We start from the raw sequence: 21,100 nt of genomic DNA on the forward strand, positions 1-21,100 counted from the left end.
GGAGAAAAAATTCGACACATGTTTCATCTTTAAAAAAAAAAGTGTTTTGGTAGCATAATGACACTTTGGGAAAAACGCGAAAAATATGATCTGCAAAAGAATTGTGAGATGATGACTTTCGTTCTCTAAAATGTGCTTTTTCTGTCTTTAAAAAAATATATTTTAATGTTGTTGAATATGTATCATCTTTCGGTACTCGAATGAAAGCCTGGCGTCAGGCTCGGAGCTACGTCACAGCATATTTTTTTTAATTCAAGGAAGTCAATTCAAGCATTTACTACGAGCAGCATTTTAGCACGTTATTAAATAACGTCCTAGTCATGTGTCCGCTGAACGGGTGTCACGTGATCAAATTTAGGTAACGTTACCTTTTTTTTTTTTTGGCCATTACGCAAGCGCCAAACAGCCGTGAAAGAGTCCATGTGTGTGCGTCCCAGGAATTAGACCCAGCCCTCCTCGTCGTTTTCCTCCTCTTTGTCTTGCTCCTCTTCGACCTCCGCCAGGCTGTACAGTTGGCAATTTGAAGACACCACCACGAAGACGACGACGTCCTTCCAACACACTTTCGAACTGTTCACCGTTATCCCCCACCACCAACAACAACAACAACAACCGCACCAGCAATTAGACGGATCCAAGTGTGAAGGACTGAAGGGTCACGTGAGGGTCCCCCCTCCGCCCCTTCCCCCCCCCCCCCCCCCCCCACCACCACTTTTTTGGGACTTTTTTTTCCCTGCCAGGAAAACAAAAGCAGTGGAACCGTTAAACGCTCGTCACTCGGCATCAATAAGGTAAGCCCGCACATCCACTACAGATGATGCTACTTTACATGCACAATTTTGCAAACAAAACTGACATGCTGAGTAACTTCTTATCGTAGACTGTACTGTGTGTTGGAATGTGTTGTGTCTTGTTTAGATAAAACACAAGCGATAAAGTGTCACTTTGCGTGTGTGCCACCGGGCATCCCTCGGCAAAATTTTCAGGAAGATGTCAAGTTGAAAAAGTTGGATTCTTATTGAAGGGCTGTCTTGAAAGTAACGCGGCTTCATTTTTGGAGGAATAAATGCTTGAGCACGTGAAAAGAAATATATCCTAATAATCAGACCCTATTTTATATAGAAAAATGCAGCTTTGTTCATTTAAAAAAAAAAAAAGCTAACTTTCATAAAAATAAGGTTGCATCTGAAAAATTCATGGCAAAAAGAAATTGCAAAACTGTTACTCTGGATTGTATGACTCAAATATACAATACATGGAAAACAACTATTCTCATTCTCTCAAAATGACGAAGAAAACAGGACTATTCCATTAAAAAGGTAAAAAAAGAAGTCATCTCTAGAATTTATTCTTGTCGAATTGCCTTTTTATTTTCAAATAGATGGACTTGAGAAGCACGACTCAAATTTGACTTCATGTTTTACTCTGAAAAACTTTATTCTTTTCATATAAGTATAATAAAAATATGTAAGCTGATGACTTTTTTTTTTATTGGGACTGCTGTAACAACCTTGACTAGACTTGGAGAACAATCGTGTGGATTAGAGCGACGATTACCAGTGCCAAATGAAGACCGTGTTCAGAGGACTTCAAAGTGAAAATTCCACCTCCATGGCATCCATTTTCGGAGCCGCTTTTTCCTCACAAGTGTCGCGGGCTTGCTGCAGCCAATCCCAGCTGGCTATGGGGCTTAAGGCGGGGAATACCCTGAACCGCTTGCCTGCCAATCGCCGATCTCTTAAAAATGAAAATATGTCTCGTCGTTTGAACACGCCACAGAAAAGTGTTGTTGACTTTCATTTTTAAGACAAGAAATTCGATCTGCTTCATTTCATTGGGTCGTTGCAGAGCTTTACACCTTGCCACAACGAGGCGCTCTAAAGCGGCCACGCCAATTCGACGCCTCCATCCACACACGAGCTTTCACGTTGAGAGTTGTTGGAAAAAAAAAAAGTTTAATCCTTACTCTTCCACCTTACTCTGCGCACAGTTGCGACTGACAACGAGGCACTCTAACACACATTGGCTGTCACATGCGACTTTATGGACATAGCTAGCTAGTTAACAGCGCATGGCAGTTGTGCAGGATGACCACTGATGCAAACAAAGGCCATTGACGAGTATAGAAGCCAAAAAAAGTACATTCATTTGAACTGGGCTGCCAGCGGGTGAGTTAAGTCCCGCCCGCATAGTGCTCAACCTTTTGTATATTTTTTTAGAAATTCTCTATCATGTCGTTGGAAACCAATCTGAATTGACTTGACCGGATCTTTCTGAATGATGAGCACAGCTCCCATGATGCATTGCTACTTTAGCCACGCTGCAAACCAGTCGGAGAGGTTTCCTTTTGGCTTCTGGAAAGTATTCCCTCCCTCATCCTGACCCAGACGGTCCGCACGCACGCACACTCATACGCGCACACGTGCGAAATGTTCCCACTGTGATGTTGAGTCAGGCTGTTGGTCGGAGCTGCAGAAGACGTGCAGCTGCCGTGCGGTCAATGAGGTCAGCAACCTCTGGCATGAATGCGGGCAAGCGAGCAAACACGCTGCACCAATCGCTTATTTTAGCGCACGAGGTGTGATCAGGGTAGGGGGAAAAAAAAGCTATGTGAGTTTTTTTTAAATGAGGACATTTTTAATTTGTTATAAAGAGAGAAAAGTCATCATTTGAGGTGGAGCTTTGAAATTCACTTATTAAAATGTGACTTGGTTTCATTGTTATAGTTCCACTTTAATTTTTTTTTCATTAAAAAAAATATCTATATACAAAAACTCAAACTTCAAAGTAGTAAAATTTTGTCAATTGTCTAAAAGATAAAAATAGAAAGTTAAGTTTTTATTGAGGAAAAAATCTATTATCATATTTATTATAAATTTATTTATTTATTTATTTTTCACCCAAAAATGTCTCCTAATGGGAAAAAGTCTCCGTCATGTTTTGAAACGAAAGCCTCCCCGTCTGGTGGTCTCTGTACAAACACAACACACTGCTGGATTTGTGCGGCCCCCCTGCCGCGACCCCCCCCACCTTACACACACAGAAAGTCGTCAATAGCACGTTTATGTAGCGTATAACAGGTCTCCAACGACGATCATTCCATTTCCTGTTCCACAAGTTTTTCCAAAGACATACAAGCTACTCTCTTGAAATAGTGTTGCCCAAATAATGTTTTAATATTTGTGGGAAACACAAAAACAAATAATTATATGGAACAAACAAAAAGAGCCCAGTTGCTTTTATTCCACTATTGCGGATTATCATGAAAAGGATGACTGAGAATGTTAAGAAGAAAAGCAAGAACAGACATTTGGTTGTAACTACTGAGACGACATTGTGCTACGTTTGTTAGCCCGTCGATGGCATTTGTCATTATGTGTTAGCATTAAGCTAGCGGACTTTGGTAGAACCAAGTTTTTGGCTTTGGTATGTTTTGTGTCATTATTTTTGACGGGAAACTTCACTTCGCGGCGAGATGGCTCGTAACTTGACAAACTCATAAATTGGGGCCCGCAAAAGTCAAGGTAGCATTGCGTTGGATTGCAACGTGTAAAATTGATTCGAGTCTAATTTGTTGGCTGTGTAGGCATGAGAATGTCGGCGTGGGCTGGCAGGCGTCACGTGTCCTTCCTCTTCTTCCTTGCCCTGTGCTCGCCCCGCTGCCTCGCCCAGACGCCAGCGCCGCCCACCACCCTTCGCCCGTCGCCGTCCCCGTCCTCGGGGAGACTGAAGGTCCGACTGGCGGGATTCCCGCGCAAGCACAACGAGGGCCGCGTGGAGCTCTTTTACAAGGGCGAGTGGGGCACCATATGCGACGACGACTTCTCCATCACCAACGCCAACGTGCTGTGTCGACAGCTGGGATTCGTCGAAGCCACCGGATGGACGCACAGCGCCAAATATGGAAAAGGGCAAGGTAGGATGTGCCCCTCCGGCGCTCCTTCTCCACTAGAAGCAACTGTACGCTAATTGTGTATTTATCTTCTTGTGTATGGCGAAGCTCGAGTCCATACGAGGATTGTCAAGTCTACCTAGCAACAAGTGACAATTGTAATCTGAGCCATTAAACTTGGCTCTCTGAAAAACTATTTAAATTCACAATTATTTCATTCTGAGTCAAGAAGCTGAAATATTGTGATTGAGCCTCATGAATTCTGCCTAGCAACGAGCGGCGACTCTGTGAAGCGGCCAAGAAGATAATTGGCGCAATTGTGCTTGCTAGCTAAAATGTAATTACGCTCACCCGCAAAGTATGTAGCATTTTACTTTGGAAACAACAACAAAAAAAAAACAATATTTCCCTTCCTGACAGCAAGCAGCTGTCCTACTCATTGACATATGAAGTAAAAAATGAACTGAAAATTGAATCTCACTTGAATGTCAAGTTGTTTGATAGTTTTTCATTGACCTGTGGAGCAGTCAAGAATAAGCATCATGACGCCTGCCGACCAACAAGTGGTCATTTAAATTTGGGATTTGGACAGGAAATTGTAGGCGCTAAAATCGTACTTAGAACATTTGTCGCTAACCTACAGAATAAAAAATACAAATAATTCAGGGCAGTTCTCTTGAAGCCCAATTAAATCTGCCTAGCAACAAGGTTCCTGATTTCTTATTTTTTTTTTCCCGAAGAGCCCAAAAGGATATTTTAGGCCAGTTACGCGGGAATCCCTCGAAGTGTGGCTAGCAAGCAACAATTGTTGTAATTCGGTTAAAGGCAAGATCTGGCTGGACAACGTGCAGTGCGGCGGCGGCGAGCAAAGCATCGGCGCGTGCAAATCTCGCGGCTGGGGCAACAGCGACTGCACTCACGACGAGGATGCCGGCGTGGTGTGCAAAGACGAGAGGATTCCGGGATTCGTGGACGCCAACGTCATCGAGGTGGGTCCGCTCGGATGAAGTCTCAAAACTACTATATATTATATATACAATATATATTTTTTATTTATGTATTTTATATATAGTATTTCTATATGTATTTATTTATTTATTTTATAGATACTATATATTTTATTTTTTATCTTTACTTTTTCCCTTTTTTCTTTCACCTTGAGTATTACTTTGATCTTTTCTATTTATTTTTTTATTTTTTTTGTCTCCCTTTATGCTCACTTTAATATCTTCAACTTTTTTACATTTACAATTATCACCTTTTACGTGTTCTTTTCCCATGATCTCTTCTCTCAATTTTACCTTCACCATTAATGACCATGACTTTTCCCTTTACTTTTTGTATTCCTTTGCTGTTATTTATTTCTCAATTGATTGATCTTTGCGCAGGCTCACGTGGACGAGAACAAGCTGGAGGAGGTGCGTCTGCGCGCGGTGGTGGCGGCGGCCAAGAAGCGTCTGCCCATCGCCGAGGGCGTCCTGGAAGTCAAGTACAAGGACGGCTGGGCGCAAGTGTGCGACGCCGGCTGGACGGTGAAGAACACGCGTGTGGTCTGCGGCATGCTGGGATTCCCTCAAGAGAGGAAGTACAACAAGAACTTCTACAGGTCAGTGACGCACCACCAGAATAATCGCTTATTGAAAAATGTGTGATTTTTGTGATGAATGATGAATTTGGGAGTCGTACCATTTTTGAGCGTTTTTGTGTTGTTTGACCGCTGTAGTGAGAACGATTACGACCAGAGTTGTAATGGGAGCACAAAAAAGAAAAACGAAAAACCGGAGCTTAGAATATTTCCTCAAGTTCCTTAATGGGAGTTGCAGCAGACTCAGAGTTGGTCTCCCATGAGGATATTTGTCCTTCACATTCCATGAGGGCTGGAAGGGGAAAAAAAGGCTTTTATTTAAAAACGCGCGTGTGTGTGCGTGTTGTGCAGGCGTCTGGCAGGAGCTCAAGGAGATGTGTGTGTGTGTGTGTGTGTGTTGTCAGGTGTGTGTGAAGCCTTCGCAGGAACCAACCACATCGCGTGCCTCGGCTACTGTACATCCTGTTTAACGAAAGTTTGGTCACCAGGCGCTTCTGGTGACCTCGTTAATGTCGTACTGGACCCATTTGCCGGTTCAGTTTAAAAAAAAAAAAAAAAAATTCAAGAAACGGAATTGAATTTTATTTTTAGTTTTACTTCACCTTGTATGATTACTTTTACATTTTAACTTTTTTTTTTTACTACTTTTCTGTCCTTTTACCATTAACTTATTTGGTCTGTACCGGCACAAGAATGACTTTTACCCTTCAATATTACTTTTACTGTAACATTAACTTCTACCGTTACCATTATATTGTAGATTTTTTAACTATTTTATGCTTTACTGTTATACAAGATTTATTTAGCGTATTTTCCGAACTGTGGAGCGCCCCCTAGCGGTGAAAGAAAAAGTAATAGAAAACCTGCACCGCTGTATTAGCCGCATAGTTCAAAATCGAGCAAAAAAGTAGCGGCTTATCGTCTGGAAAATACGGTACCTTTATCTGGAACATTTATTGTTCGATTTAACGTCACTTTTTTAACCTACATTTTTTTGTTTTGTCATTAGCAATGCCTTCACCTTGATTATTTTTCTTTTTATTTCTTATATCTGTGGCAGCAGCAGCAGCTTTTTCCTTTTTGAACCTCCGATTGTCAACATTGCAAATTTCTCGGACAATTGTTCCATGTCACGGAGAAAATGGATAGGAAAGTAGTAACCGTTTGTGTCGAGGAAGTGATGCACCGTGGCTTAGAGACAAACTCACAAAGTGAAGCGGAGCCAAGTTTAACCAGGGTTGTTAGTGGAAATTACGGAGCGTTTGAGCTTCATTTGCCTGTACATACGCACACCTGATGCTTTTTTTTTTTAATCTATTGTTTTGATTGGCGGGAATTTTAAAAAGCAAAGCTGAATGATGCGTACATCACAAATTGTGTCTTAAAATTGTTAAAAATGGGAAAGCCTGTGTTGCCATGGCAACATTGCGTCACATCAAACGTGAGTTTTGCAGCTGCCAGCTGATGTATTGGTACTTTTGTTGGAATTGTATCAGATGGGAAGTGGACGAAAAACAAAAGTTTGTGACCAAGCCAAAGAAGTTGGGTGCTGAATGCGAAATGTTTGGAATGTCTGCATACTTCCGTTTGACCTCAATTTACGCTGGCGACTTGTGGAATGTCCGCGTCTCTATTCCTCCACGATGACCCCCGTCGTCCCACTGCAAGGAACGTACGCTCTTTGAAACAAAAGCCATGAGAAAAAGCACACTGGACTAAATGCACGCTGTAAGAAATGTAATCCGCTGTAAGAAATGTGAACGTTAACAAAATGTGCTGCAAGACCGTCCGAAGCCGCCGCTGAAATAAATGTGACCGCATGTGGCCGTGTGGTGGTTGCAGACGTTTGAGAAAGCGCGCCGCCGAAAGGGTCGCCAGGTCAAAGGTGAACGTGCCGGCCGGTGCCAGGTACTCCGTCGCCGGGTGAGAAAACATGCCCGCCGCCCCGCCCACATGCGGCCGCGTTATGTTGTTCTTCATAGAGTAGCGATTAACACTTTCCACTAGATTGAGGCGCCATTAACCTTTTTTTTCCACGTTTGTCACGTGCGGCATGTTCATGACGCCTATGATTGGCATTTGAAGTTGACTTTTTTTTTTTTTATGGGATAGAAGAAGTCAACCTCTTGTGTGTGTGTGTGTGTGTGTGTTTGGCGAGTGCTGGAAATACGTTTGCATGCACGAAATGCTTTGTGGCAGCTTCTTCAACAACGTATCGTCTGATTCCAAAACTCGCAAATTTGTCCCTCTCTGCCGACTTTATGGACAATAAGTGGAAAAGATGTGCAAAGTCGCATGAGACTGGAATTCAATTGAAGTTTCATTTTTCTAGTGGGCTTGTTGAAGAACCCTCCAATGTTCTGCTGGTAGTTCGTTGTAGTCGAAAAATATTAAAAAAAAAAAAAAAAAAGTTATTAAAGGTGTGTCACTTTCAACAAACCAAGGCCAGAAACTGAAAAAAAAAAATTATTCTCCAGTCACGTAAGGTTAGCCGACGTGTTTAAAGTGACACATTTGTTTTGAAATGTGGGCTAAAATTGTGGAGTCTAACCCGTGTTTACCTTGCAGGCAGACAGCTAAAGCTAACGCTAACGCTAAGTCTAAACAGAGCAGCCCCGGCACAAGGTAACGTGAGCGCTAACCGTGATGTGGCGGCGACAAATTGTTTGAACATGCATTAGGCGACGATGTGTGGTTTTTTTTTTAAGTCATGGTTAAAACCAGTGGCGGGCCGTGCATTTCACACGTCGCCCTTCAGTGAAGTCCTACTTAGTCCGAATTGGATAATCCCCCCCCCCCCCCACCAAGACCTTACTGTAATCAACTTGCGATCTGATTGGCTATCGCAACTGTCGATCAACGGTAAAAGCCCCCTTGAGACACAGAACAGACGCCGCCTGCACGATTGTAAGTGAAGGCCTCGGACGAATAGTGCGTGCTACTGGGATCGTGAAATCTGCCTGGCAACACGAGCTTGCTGAATTCTGATTGGATAAAAACTCCCACTAAAAATACTACACTTGGATATACGACATCAATGTGAAGAATATGATCAGGATTTCTTGATGATGTTAGGCCGGCAGAGAAGGCCTTGAAGGCCTTGACCGCTCACCACTGGTAAAAACTGACCAATGGGGAAAATACTTTCTAAAAATGAGTAATGGGAAGAACTGACTCATCTTAAAAATAGGCCAATGGTAAAATTTGACTAAACTAAACTTTCTCATTGTAAAATAAAAATAATTTAAAAAACACAAAAGTATTGAATAATAGTAAAAAAAAAAAAAAAAAAAAAAAGATTTATGGTCCGAAATCACTCATAAAATGGACTCAAGTTGACATTGTGTCTTGCGTGCTCGCAGGTTGTTTTTGGAACGCCAGAAAAATGTGTTCCGCGTTCACTCGGTGGCGTGCACGGGCACGGAGGTGCACCTGGGCGCGTGCCCCATGGAGTTCAACGGGCCCAACGGCACAGCGTCGTGCCGCGGCGGCTCCCCTGTCGTGGTCAGCTGCATGCCGGGGCCTCTCTTCGCGCAGCAGCACCCCGGACTCAAGAAGAAACCCAAAACTTCGGTCAGTGCCTCGTTGCTCGTTTACGTTCTAGCAATGTTGTCGTCGCTCCACAGTGTTGCTTGGCTCCATCTTTAAGTTCCGGTAAATTTTGACATGTGGCCACTCCGCAATGTTGTTGTGTGATTTCGTGTGTCCGTCTTTTTGTTCCAGTCGACTCTGGAAATCTGCCCGCTCCACAATCTTGTGTGTGTCCATGGAGTTTCCTTTTTTTGTAAGCAGAGTCTGACATGTGGTTACTCCACAATCTTGTGTGTCCATGTTTTCCATTAGACTCGTGTGTGTGTGTGTGTGTTCGCTCTACAATGTTGCGGCTGCTCCGCAATGTCGCATGCCTCCATGTTTATTTTCCAATAAACATTGACGTGGTCGCTGCAGAATGTTGTTCATGTGATGGTTCCACCACATTGTGGTCGCTCCTTAATGTTGTGGTCCTGCCTGTTTTTTTTTTTTTTTTTTCTCTTTTCCAGAGCACGGTGAGGCTGAAGGGCGGGGCCCGGCTGGGCGAGGGCCGCGTGGAGGTGCTGAAGGGCGGCGAATGGGGCAGCGTGTGCGACGACCGCTGGAACCTCCAGTCGGCCAGCGTGGTGTGCAGGGAGCTCGGCTTCGGCAGCGCCAAGGAGGCCCTGACGGGGGGGCGCATGGGCCAAGGTGGGGCGCCCAAACGCTCGCCTTTGCAGACTTTGGTTGACCCCTGAGATGTCAACTTTGAACTCTGAACTCACGGACCTCATTTCTCTCTGGAAGTTTTTTTTTTTTCGAGCCAGTGAAGGAATGCTGTCTTGCACAAGTTCCATTTGACGATTCTGTGCATGCTGAGAGACGAGGATTCACATGTCGATAATATGAATGAAGGAATTCCGCCAACTCTGTCATTTCCATCATCCCATGAAGAGATTGCTCCCAAACCCCCAATTTCTTTTTTCAGGGAATCTTGGGGGGGAAAAAAAACAGGCATTTTAAACGAGACATCCCTAACCTTTAATCCATCCCACATTTGAAAATGTCTCAAATTTTTGCTTTCCATGGCATCAAAGAAGAACGCGCGCATTCCCAAATTCAAATGGTGAGACTTTTTGGTTACAATTTGAGAAATCTGAGAAACCTGCACTTTTTTTTTTTTTTTTTTTAGCGTTCAATCCTTCTGTCCAAAACCAACAAATCCATATTTTGGAGGCCAATGCTGATATGTCAGAATAAAATCCTGATACCCGATTAATCGTCTAATTAATAAAAAAAAAATCTAATAAATAAAAGAACTTATTTTGGCTCCATTAATTCCCATAACCTCTTGAAACTTGTCCGAAGTTGTAATGTGTCGTTGTTTTTAAAAAGACAAAGCTAATATCGGCCCAGTGATTAATCAGTGTGTGAAAGTGATCCGAATTCCATCATGGGAAGCCTAAATTTTGCAGGATTTCCGCACTGGAAAGTCAATTAAGGGATTTCCCCCCCCCCCCAATTCCACTCTGAGAGTTCTTTTTTGGGTACAATTCGTCATTTTCTTCAAATCATGGAGAACATTTTTTGTTTTCCTCAAAAATATGATGTTTGCTCATACTTTCCCAGAATAGACTTTTTTGCTTAGTGCCTGTGAATGTTCCGTAAACTGCATTTTTTTTGTTTTGTTTTTTCCCAGGGGTGGGTCCCGTCTACATGAACGAGGTGAAGTGCTCGGGCCACGAGCGGTCCATCTGGAACTGCCCGTTCAAGAACATCACGTCGGAGGACTGCCAGCACACGGAGGACGCCGCCGTGCGCTGCAACGTTCCCTACACGGGCCTGGAGAACTCGGTCAGAGCGCCAGCAAGTTTAGTCACATGATGCGTGTGCAGATCTTATGATTGGTCACGCAGGGGAAATTTTTTTTTGCGACTAATATTTGATGATGATGTCATGCTGGGACATCGTCATGCTAATTTAGTGCCTATTTTACTAACGTGATCACAAAAACTAAAAAAATAATTTGAGATGAACTTTTATACTAATGCAGTACATGTGTGGTCACTCCACAGTGTTGTGTTTACACTCCAGTCGACTCTGGAACGCGCCACAATTTTGCGGCTGCTCTATCGCGATGCTTCTTTTCACATTGACTGACCAATCGATTATAAAATGCGGCCGTTCCACAATGTTGTGTGCATTGACGCGCATGCTTCAGTAGACTGGAACATTCACTTAACAATAATAGCCTGGAGTAAACTAACTTGTGGTGGCTCGACAATGTCGTGTCAGGTGTGTGTGTTCGGGTCGATTCCGATGTGGTCACTCCACAGTGTTGCTGCTGTTCAAGTTGATCTTCCGAGATGCATGTGGTGACTCACTCCGCAGTGTTTTATGCGTCCTTGCTTTTAAGCTCCAGTAGTCTTGATATTGTGTCGAATAGCCTCTGGCGCGGTTGCTCCATCATTGTTTGATTTACAGTAGACTCTTGACCTGTGCTCCTTCCACAATGTTGGTGGCCTTGTTTATGTTGCTCTCAATGTTGATGAGAACTCTTCACATGTTGCGCACATCCACGTTTCAGTTTTAGTTCACTTTCACATGTGGACACTCCACAACGTTGTTGGCATCCATGTTTTTGGCGCTGTAGCTGTTAAAGTGATCACGTCACAATGTTGCGGTCGCTCCACAGTGTTGTGCGAGTCCATGTTTTTAAGTTCTTGACACGTGGTTGCTTTACTATGTTGTGCAAATTTAAAATAAGTCTTGATCGCAGTGAGGAGGCTTCAACGTGGACTATTTCCAGCTTGAACCAGCCGATTTTGTCCATGTAAATGCTAACAAAGGTTCCAGTGGGACTAAAAAAAAGGTTAAAGAGGTTTTGGTTCTTATCCCGCCGGACCTTTTGTTCTAACCCTCGCTGGGCGCCGCCACGCAGATCCGACTCGGAGGGGGGCGCACTCGCAACGAGGGGCGCGTGGAGGTCCTGGGCGTGGACGTCAACGGCACGGAAGGATGGGGTCTGATCTGTGGCGAGTCCTGGACCACCAAGGAGGCCATAGTGGCCTGCAGGCAGCTAGGCCTGGGCTATGCTAACCAGGCTAACCAAGTAGGTCGCTAACGGCTGATGTAGCTCGCCTCTAATAATATACTGTCGCCTTCAAAATGAAACTCCTCTCGTGTCCCAAACAAACGGCATCTGCCGTCCGTGGTGATGTCATTGTTTGTTGCAAGGCGACACAAGTAATTGTGACTCCAAGCAATTTTTTTGCATTTTAATTTATGGATGTTTTTTTGTTTTTTTTAATTATTTATTTATTTATTTTTAGTTGTTTTTTTTCTTCTTGAAGTGTGACAGTATATTATAACTAACGACTTTTCTTTGTGGCATGCAAAGAAAAGCATCCTGACTCGGCCACACACAGAGTTCCCGATCCAAGCGCTGACATCATCCCACCTCCGCAAAAAAAAAAAAAAACTGACGCACTAACTGGAACGCCTGGCGCACAGCACACGTTTTCCACCGCCTGAAACCAAAATGTGTCATCTGAGTTTGGATTTGAATTGTAGCGCTAACTCTCCTTTTTTTTTTTTAATCCATTAAAATATTCCAAAAAATCGACAAGTAAAAAAAAATAAAAAATTACCCACTAACAATCAAAGTGAAGCAAACATTCAGCATCTAAAAAAAGTACATGTAAATGTTCAATTTCAAATTCAGTCTCAGATGACCCAAAAGCAATCAAACCTTTGTCAGTCCGCCCAATTTCCAGCCAATCAAGTTCACGTTCCATCGGTCGTGTGGCAATGAAATTATAATCGTGAGTAGACTTGAAAAAACAAAATGCAATGAATTAGATTTTTTTTAACGTGGAGGTTTTCAGGATGCTAACAGTTATTAGAATTAGCAATTAGCATGAGCATGAGTGAGTCAGGGACAGCAAGTGCTTGTGAGTGACTCCCAGCAGGGCTTGTGGTCCGCAGATCCGGCTAGTGGGCGGCCGCAGCGCCTACGAGGGCCGGGTGGAGGTCCGGGTGGCCTCCAGGTGGGGTACGGTGTGCAGCGCAGGCTGGAGCACCGGGGAGGCCATGGTGGCGTGCAGGCAGCTCGGCCTGGGCTACTCCATGCACGCCATCACCGTAAGTGCCGCGGCTCCCTTTCAAAATAAGACCATTGCCCGCCGGCCTTCACCATAAAAGCGTCAATCTTATTTTGGGAGTTTAACCAGCCCAAGTCAAGTCAAGTCGCGCATATTCCTAAAAAAAAAACATTTTTGTGTTTATTGTTTTGTTAATTTGGTGTACTTTTATCTTTCGTATTGATTGTAAATAACACAATGAAAAATATGCGTGACAAATTTATTTGTATATTTGATGTGATTTAAATGGATTCATAGTGAATAATTGGTTTATTTAATAATAAAATATTGACATGACAAATGTTGCGTATACTTGTCAAATTGTCTTAAATTAAAAAAAGATATTGTAAATAATGCAAAATTGGAAGAAAAACATACATTAAACCCATAAATATTTTTTTTTACCATTTTTATTTAGTGGTTAATTTATTTTTCGTCAAATAAAAACTAAAATCCACCTGCATTGAATTGAATCTTATTTTGTTGTTAACTGTAAATAATAAAATAAGAAATATTTGTGAAATAAAATTCTTTACATGATCTCATTTTGGTTTTGTTATTGCAAATAATGTTTATTCTAAATAAGGTTAAAAAACAGTAGAAAAAAATTATTTAGATTTTTAAAGGATTTGTGTTTGTAAATAAAGTAATAAAGGTCCTAAAATTGAAATGTTTTTTTTCAACTAAAAATGGTTTAATTTAGTTATCGTCAACTATATAAAATAGGAATATAAAAATAAATGTTTAACGTACTGCTTATTGACACTTTTGTATACATTTTATAAAATCACTTATTTGTTCATTCTAATGAAGTTAGGCGTGTGTCTTCGATGCTCTGATTGGTTGGCTGCTCTGTGTTTGCCCCGCCCCCAAGGAAACATGGTACTGGGACAGCAGCAACGTGACCGAGATGATTTTGAGCGGCGTCAAGTGCACCGGAAACGAGATGTCGCTGATGCAGTGCCAGCGACACAAGACGCTCAGTTGCCAGAAGGCCGCCGCCAAATTTGCCGCCGGCGTTATCTGCTCGGAGAGTGAGTTGATAGTTTTTTTTGGGGGGGGGAAATTGAAAACAAGATTCCAATCCAAGTGTAATTTTACTGTTCAGAGTGTGGCTTCTGATGCGACTTCTTAGTCTTATTAAAAGATGTTTTCCACTCGCGGCACAGCGGCGTCCGATCTGGTCCTGAACGCGACGCTGGTGCAGCAATCGGTCTACATCGAGGACCGCCCCCTGCACATGCTCTACTGCGCCGCCGAGGAGGACTGCCTGTCCAAGACGGCTGCTAAGGCCAACTGGCCGTACGGTCACCGCCGCCTGCTGCGCTTTTCCTCGCAGATCCACAACATCGGACGCGCCGACTTCAAGCCCAAAGCTGGACGCCACTCGTGGGTGTGGCATGCTTGTCACGGGTAAAAAAACAAAAATCAAAAGTGGATTTTCAGTGCTACCTTGACTTCAATTTTTTCTTGATCGCATAAAACCTCTTTTCTCAGTCATTACCACAGTATGGACATTTTCACGCACTACGATCTTCTGAACGCCAACGGAACCAAAGTAGCCGAAGGACACAAAGCCAGTTTCTGTCTGGAGGACTCAGACTGCCAGGAAGGTGCGCAGAAACTTTTCATGCCAGTAAAACGTTGCGATCAAAGTTCATAAATGTGAAAGCGATTTCAGTGGAATGTGTGCCACAATGGACAACCAAAGCAATCAAGTTCGCACAATAATTGGCATCAAACCTTCCAACAATTTAAAAGAATATTTTTCCCACGAGCGGAGCGGTCGCGAGCATCTTAATGAAGTGTCCGATGCGTGCAGGTGTTTCCAAGCGTTACGAGTGCGCCAACTTTGGCGACCAGGGCATCACGGTAGGCTGCTGGGACATGTACCGCCACGACATCGACTGCCAGTGGATCGACATCACGGACGTCAAACCCGGAAATTACATCATGCAGGTATGAGCGCACACCTGCCTCTGATTGGGGACAATTTGCGACAATGCCCGTGTCAGAGTCTCAAGTGGCTGCTTCAAACCAAAATGGCCGCCGTGCTGTTCAGTTTTGGGCACATCCTTGAGACTTTTTTTGTGCGTCCTGTTATGATTGACGTGCATGCCCGCAGCTGCTTACTTGACGGATCAAAAATCCCATCAGGTGTTGCAAAAATGACAAATGACTTGGGTTTTATTTCCTGGTCCGGCCCACAGGTGGTGATAAACCCAAACTTGGAAGTGGCCGAGAGCGACTTCACCAACAACGCCATGAAGTGCAACTGCAAGTACGACGGCCATCGGATCTGGTTCCACAACTGCCACGTTGGTAAGCCACACCCAAAACAAAACAAAAAATAAATAAAAAAATAACGTGTCAAATGCGATGGTGAAAAAGTCTTCATTTTGTGACTTGCTCAAACCCGCAGGCGACGCCTTCAGCGAGGAAGAGGAGCGAAGGTTCGAGAAGTACCCGGGACAGTTGAACAACCAGATTTCTTAATCCTAAAAAGCGACGGAAGGACGGAGACGTAGCGCCGGACATTTTGTGCCGTGACCGTCATTTTTTTTTTTTTTTGCCGCCCGGTGTGGAAGTTTCCACTTTGAAAATCGGTTTTAGGGCAGAATTTTTACAAATTGTTTTTTCTTCTTGTGAATGTATTTATTACCTGTTAAAAGGTGCTCTAAAGATTCCCAAGATTTTTTTAAGAGGTGCTACGCTGTGTTTTGTTTTTTTAGGATTTTACGACAAAGGATTGGACAAAAATAAATAAATAAATGACATGATGCCGTATGCACTCTGATGTAATCTCACCTGCTGCACTCAATTAAATGAGATCATAATCTCGTGTTTTCAAGGTCCGCGTTCTTAACGTGGAGCTTCTGCTGGTCCGTTTGATGTGACTTGACTGACTTTACTAAAAGTCTCGCCTGCCGTTTTACAGCGTCCGCAACCCGGCAACAGGATCGACATCTCCTGACTCGACTTTACGCGATTGGTCCAAAAATCGCCGCCCAACCTTTTTCATTAAAGGCAAGCTTCTGCTTTTTGGGAGTAACTGCGGGAAAACACACAACTGGAAATGCGTCATAAAATGAAGCAACAGGTAAACAAACAAATTTTACTCTTCAAGAACTTTCTACTTGACATATATTTTCAAGTGTTTTTATTTGTATCTTCCATTTTTATTATTTTCTTTTAAGTGAGTCGGCAGCAGTGAGCTGGTGCCCAAGCGCCCTCGATTGCATAGCGGCAACTCGTGTGCACGTGCGACATGACCTTTGTCTGGGTTTTTGGAGGCTCGTTCACGACGGTCGATCTTGGCTGGCGTGTGTCGCTCACATGCGTGCAGAGTTTATTTCAATCGACTTAAGAAGCGCTTGGCCGTTAACTTGTTACTGCAATCCCATTAAGCCTCATGTTGCAAAGGCGAGGATCGTTGTGTAGCTCACTAGCGCCCTCTTTGTCGGTTGTTTTTTTTTTTTTCCAGTCAGTAAATTTATGTGGAATAATTGATATGACTTACAAAAGCAAGGTAAATGTATAGTTCATATTTTTAATATTTAAATTATTTTTTTCTGAATGCAAATTGTATTTTTTTTAAATGCTCTAATGGAGAAAAAAAAATGTTTTTTATTTAAAAATACCTCAAATTTAGACTACTTCAAAACACCAGAATTAAAGCAAATATAGGAATTAAATTTTATTTCAAATTGTCAAATAAATTTGCCATTTAGTTATTTTTGATTTTTTACATTACAAATAAAAAACAAATGTAAAGTAAAAAATAAACAAGAACACAAATGCATGCAAATGGTAAATTAAGGCAAATATATTTACTCAAATTTATTTGAACAGATAAAAATACATGTATGTAAATTAAGGCAAACACTTTTTTTAAATGTTAATGAATTTTGGAAAATAATATTTTTACAACATAAAATGCCATCCTTCAGCTTTGACTTTGCTGCGCCCCATCTGGCCGAAGACCATAATTGCGTCACTCCTTTTGAACTTCCGAACTAACACACTCGATTCAGTTGCGTGCACGTAAATTTATTGGCGTTACATTGAAAATGACAATCAGAACGTGAAAAATAAAAGCCAGCCATCAAGAAATGACGGGAGAAGATCTTTTCACGGATAGTCCTCGGATTGCTGCAAGTGAGCATCTTGTTTGATGGCCAACGATTTTCTCGGTTATTTGTCCGAAGTTGTCACTGCAACACCGTCTGTTTAACCACTCGGCCCTCCTTGTCCACAGCAAAGTTGTAATTCTTGGGGTTGTCCAGCGCTTCCTCGATGCGTTGGTCCAAGTTGTCTAATGTGATGAAGTTCTTTGCGTCCTCCTACGAACAAAAAAAACAAAACAAATGTTTGACCAATCTCAAAGATGTCCTTTTTTTTTCTTTTAGATGAAAAAGTGTACCTGCAACTGCAAAATTTCCTCCTCTTTCTGCCTGAGAAAATCTTGCTGTTGCTGTTGTCGCTGGAGGGCCTCTTCTAGCTTCTTGCGTTCCGCCTCTTCCATTTCCTTCTGAATCCGCACAATTCTGGAAAAAACACAAATGAGCTCCGGAAATTTGAGAATGGCACGGTTGTCGTGTCTAAACGTCTTTCAACCTCATTTTTGCCTGTTAGATTTTGGAGGATTTTTTCTTTTGAGTGGCACCCAAACTTACTTACAGTGAATATAAAAAGTCTTAATGGGGAAAAAAAAGTCATTTTATCAGCCAATATTACACCTTTTCAAATTAATCACAATTTACTGGATTGTTGCCAATTAAACGCAGATGAAGTCTTACATAAGATCAATAACGATAAAAAAAAATCCTATATTTTACTACAGCAGTAGAAATTTATTTAGTGAAAAACGAACTAGACTGTGACGTACAAAGATGTCTGCAATCAACTCCAAATACTTCAAGTGTCAGCGGTGTTGCACAGTGTAAATGTTCAATAAGAAAAATATTGCAGTATGATTTGCTAATTTGTTCAAGATTTTTTTTGTCGTAGATTTGATTTTTTTTTTTTACAGAAAAGTTAAATATTTGCAAAAATACATTTTTTCAGTCTTATTTTTTCGCCATTTTTCAGAGGTAATTTTCCAAAGACTTTTTTTGGCATGTACGTATTATACGGAAAATGAAATTTTGTGTGTGTTTAATTAATGACAGCAATTGAATGGTTAAAATCTTGGAAAAAAATTCAATGTGACCATTTTGATGAGGGCTGATCAATCAAATAATAAACCAAAAAGAATCACATTGCTGTCTGGTGGTTTTACAGCTAATCAAGATTTTTTTCAATGCGTCTGGTGTTTGCACGTGGCTGACCGAAGTTGCAGCAGGCGCAGGTTTTCTTGGCGGTTCAAGTCCATGAGGTTGCGGTGCTCCTCGGCCTCCTGCCGCGCTCGCTCCTCCGCCATGGAGCCCGTCTCCTTCTCGTATTTCCTCCGCAGCACCTCCTCCTTGAACTCCACACTGAAATGAACACCACAAACATTGGAAGCGGTCGGCTGTGTCAAAGGTACCTTCAGACTTTAACAAATGTCACTGGACAATGTATTTTAAAAAATTATATTTTTAAAAAATGCACGTGGACAATGAGGCCAATATATCCAGCTTTATTTTAACCCGTCCCCCGTTGTGTTTGTTCCTTAACAATATTCATGGGTCTAATGTTTGATAAAATAAAAAAAAACGCAATGCAGTGTTTTAATATCATAAAATGAAAACGTAAAAAAAAATGTGGCCAGCTGCCACTTCAACTTCAATTATTGTTTCACTCTAGATTTTACAAATGGGTCAATTTTATCCACGACATAACACGAGGTTTAAGGAAACATGTAAATGACGGATTTTTTTAACATTTAAAAATAACAAAACCAAAAAAATATTTTACAGTAAATAACGTTAGGCACGTTTTATTTTGTTTTATAAAAACGTAAACAGATTTTTATTTTAAAATGATAAAAAAATTCGTACATTTTAAATTTTAGAATTAAAAATAAGTAAGTTAATACCACCATGAATAGTCACAGTCATTTAAAACTTGTGAATCAAGGCAAATATATTAAATTAAAAAAAACATGTAAATTACGGCTTGAGTAATTTCTTTCGTGTAACATTAAAACGTAATTAAAACTTTCAAAATGTATAATGTACAACTAAAACCAATGTAAATGAAGGCAAGTATACAGTATATTTTGTTAGAAAAATATAAGAAACGTGTCAATTCAGGAGTATCGATTTAAAAAAAAATGCATATATGTTTTTTATTTTCAAATCAAATGGTAAATTGGGCCAGGTGTCATTATACTAAATGATGAATATCATTATACGTGATTCAAATACAACATTAAGGATTAATGTTGTTAATTTAGTTCGCTTAGCATTTAGCATTAGCATTAGCATGACCTCATGCTGTCCAAATAAAAACAAGTGAGTGTGATGTGTCGAGCGTGGAGGAGTACCGCAGCGCCCTCATGATGAGCTTGTAGTCGCCGTATCTCTCCCGCAGCACGACCATCTCCACCGGGTCTACCGGCGGAGGCACTTTGATTCGCCCCAGTTTCGACTTGGCCACTGGGTCGGTGCGCGATTTGCGTCCGCGTTGCGCCTCCACCAGCGCGGAACGCCCGGGCGCCAGCAGTTGGACTGCCCGCGCGCTTCGGAACATTGCCAGGTCGCCTGTCGGGCTTGTCGGTCGCTTGAAGCGGCTGGTTGAAAGTTGAACAACCCCAAATATGTCACATTGGTGAAGATTCAGCGTCCGCAGGTGGCCGCCATCTTTGCGTGTGTCCTCTGACCAGGAAGCGATCCGAAGGCGGAAAGACTTTTCTTGGACACTTCATCGCCATCTAGTGGCTGCGGTGAGTTTTGCATTAGAAGTCAGTGACAACGATTCCCGGCTATGTCTTTCATTTACAGTAGATAGCGCTGGTAATGCAACATCGTGTAATCCTCATGACTCGTGAGGAGAAGAATCGCCCTTGTCGCTAAAGAAGACTGGTTTGAATTTTGCCAAACTAACACGGCTGGCAAATTAAGAAAAGGAAAAACCGCAAATGTCAGCAGAGCCCTCCTTCCAAAGTCTATTTCGCGTTTGTTCTTTATGCGTTTGTTGTGTCTTATTTATCTGAGTGTGTTTTATTGTGTTTTAGCCCCCTCTACTGGTAGAAAGTTCATGCAGCAGCTGAACCGAAAATAACTTCCTTTACGTACCGTGTCAACTGTATATAATATTAGGTTGTATATTGTGCTCTAACGTTGCAACTGAGTTTAGGTTTTATATCACATACTGCAAATCCAATATTGTGTTATTGATTATTGAACTGTGTGGTTGGGACTTTTTAATGTATCAGTATGCATATTTGACATTTTATATTGTACTGCATGCAATGCATCCCTGGCACAGCTCATCATCATCGTCATCGTCATCGTCATCGTCATCATCGTCGTCATCGTCATCTCCAGATCAGAAAGTCTACACAATCAGACTCACGCGATCTTATTTCTTTATTGGACTTGTTGCTCGTGGTTTCATTTAGTTTCCATTCAGTTTCATGTTTGAGCTTAGCTAAACAATTAAGACTTGCTAATGAATAGAAGACGCCAGCGACGATTAGGCTTCCTCTGCATTTACTTATTTTTTTCGTCTCTTGATGTTAATGTGGGCGTAAATGCAGAAGAAGATGTAAATAAATAGTTTAGGGTCACCGGCTCGACGACTACTACATAATTCTTAAAGTCCAAGCAGCATTTGTGGCCTTTTACAAACACTTGCTCAAGTGTTTGTGCAAAGTTTGTTGCTTGCACTTTAACAATAACGATGCTTCATGCAGTTCTGCCATTTTGTATTCTTTTCTTTTTTTGCCTTTGAAGTCAGAATGTGTGGAGAAGAAGGGGGACTTGTGTTGGAACTCTTGCTTGCTTTTTAACGCGAGGGCGCGTCCATCTTGACGTGGATGACAAT

At 42.0% G+C, this 21,100-nt stretch overlaps 2 protein-coding genes across 10 annotated transcripts; one reads left to right on the forward strand and one right to left on the reverse strand.

Moving 5' to 3' along the window:
- The first annotated feature begins 250 nt into the window (after nt 1-250).
- Nucleotides 251-16,223, forward strand: loxl3b (lysyl oxidase-like 3b). 9 transcript variants are annotated; one of them, XM_088310129.1, is made up of 17 exons: nt 251-791; nt 3,587-3,916; nt 4,718-4,881; nt 5,281-5,498; nt 7,320-7,400; nt 8,046-8,102; nt 8,840-9,050; nt 9,518-9,698; nt 10,687-10,841; nt 11,929-12,099; nt 14,004-14,163; nt 14,299-14,542; nt 14,627-14,742; nt 14,952-15,088; nt 15,340-15,451; nt 15,552-15,582; nt 16,068-16,223. In XM_088310129.1, the coding sequence occupies exons 2-17, from the start codon at nt 3,589-3,591 to the stop codon at nt 16,219-16,221; spliced, it is 2,520 nt and encodes an 839-aa protein (XP_088166255.1). In that variant the 5' UTR covers nt 251-791; nt 3,587-3,588; the 3' UTR covers nt 16,222-16,223. The 9 variants fall into 9 exon arrangements, with proteins under 9 accessions (XP_088166255.1, XP_088166256.1, XP_088166263.1 ...); XM_088310130.1 differs by lacking the exon at nt 11,929-12,099 and adding an exon at nt 12,975-13,130; XM_088310137.1 differs by lacking the exon at nt 16,068-16,223 and adding an exon at nt 12,975-13,130 and having other exon boundaries at nt 15,552-15,980.
- A 940-nt stretch (nt 16,224-17,163) lies between these two features.
- On the reverse strand, nt 17,164-19,960 carry mrps26 (mitochondrial ribosomal protein S26). The gene is made up of 4 exons (XM_088310138.1): nt 19,599-19,960; nt 18,460-18,606; nt 17,553-17,676; nt 17,164-17,472 (listed from the first exon to the last, which is right to left on the reverse strand). Exons 1-4 carry the CDS (start codon nt 19,802-19,804, stop codon nt 17,341-17,343), a joined length of 609 nt encoding a protein of 202 aa, XP_088166264.1. The 5' UTR covers nt 19,805-19,960; the 3' UTR covers nt 17,164-17,340.
- Nucleotides 19,961-21,100: the final 1,140 nt, after the last annotated feature.

The sequence above is a fragment of the Idiotropiscis lumnitzeri genome, chromosome 1, assembly GCF_059441095.1.
Source record: "Idiotropiscis lumnitzeri isolate Australia: NSW breed Sydney's pygmy pipehorse chromosome 1, RoL_Ilum_1.0, whole genome shotgun sequence".
Lineage (NCBI taxonomy): Eukaryota > Metazoa > Chordata > Actinopteri > Syngnathiformes > Syngnathidae > Idiotropiscis > Idiotropiscis lumnitzeri.

Coding starts and splice junctions, on each gene's coding strand:
- mrps26 (XM_088310138.1), bottom strand. CDS start 19,804: ATGTTCCGAAGCGCGCGGGCAGTCCAACTGCTGGCGCCCGGGCGTTCC. Junction 18,607..19,598: donor CTCATCATGAGGGCGCTGCG/GTACTCCTCCAC, acceptor TGTTCATTTCAG/TGTGGAGTTCAAGGAGGAGG. Junction 17,677..18,459: donor CTGCGCCTGCTGCAACTTCG/GTCAGCCACGTG, acceptor TGTTTTTTCCAG/AATTGTGCGGATTCAGAAGG.
- loxl3b (XM_088310137.1), top strand. CDS start 3,589: ATGAGAATGTCGGCGTGGGCTGGCAGGCGTCACGTGTCCTTCCTCTTC. Junction 9,051..9,517: donor AGAAGAAACCCAAAACTTCG/GTCAGTGCCTCG, acceptor TCTCTTTTCCAG/AGCACGGTGAGGCTGAAGGG. Junction 13,131..14,003: donor ACTCCATGCACGCCATCACC/GTAAGTGCCGCG, acceptor CCCGCCCCCAAG/GAAACATGGTACTGGGACAG.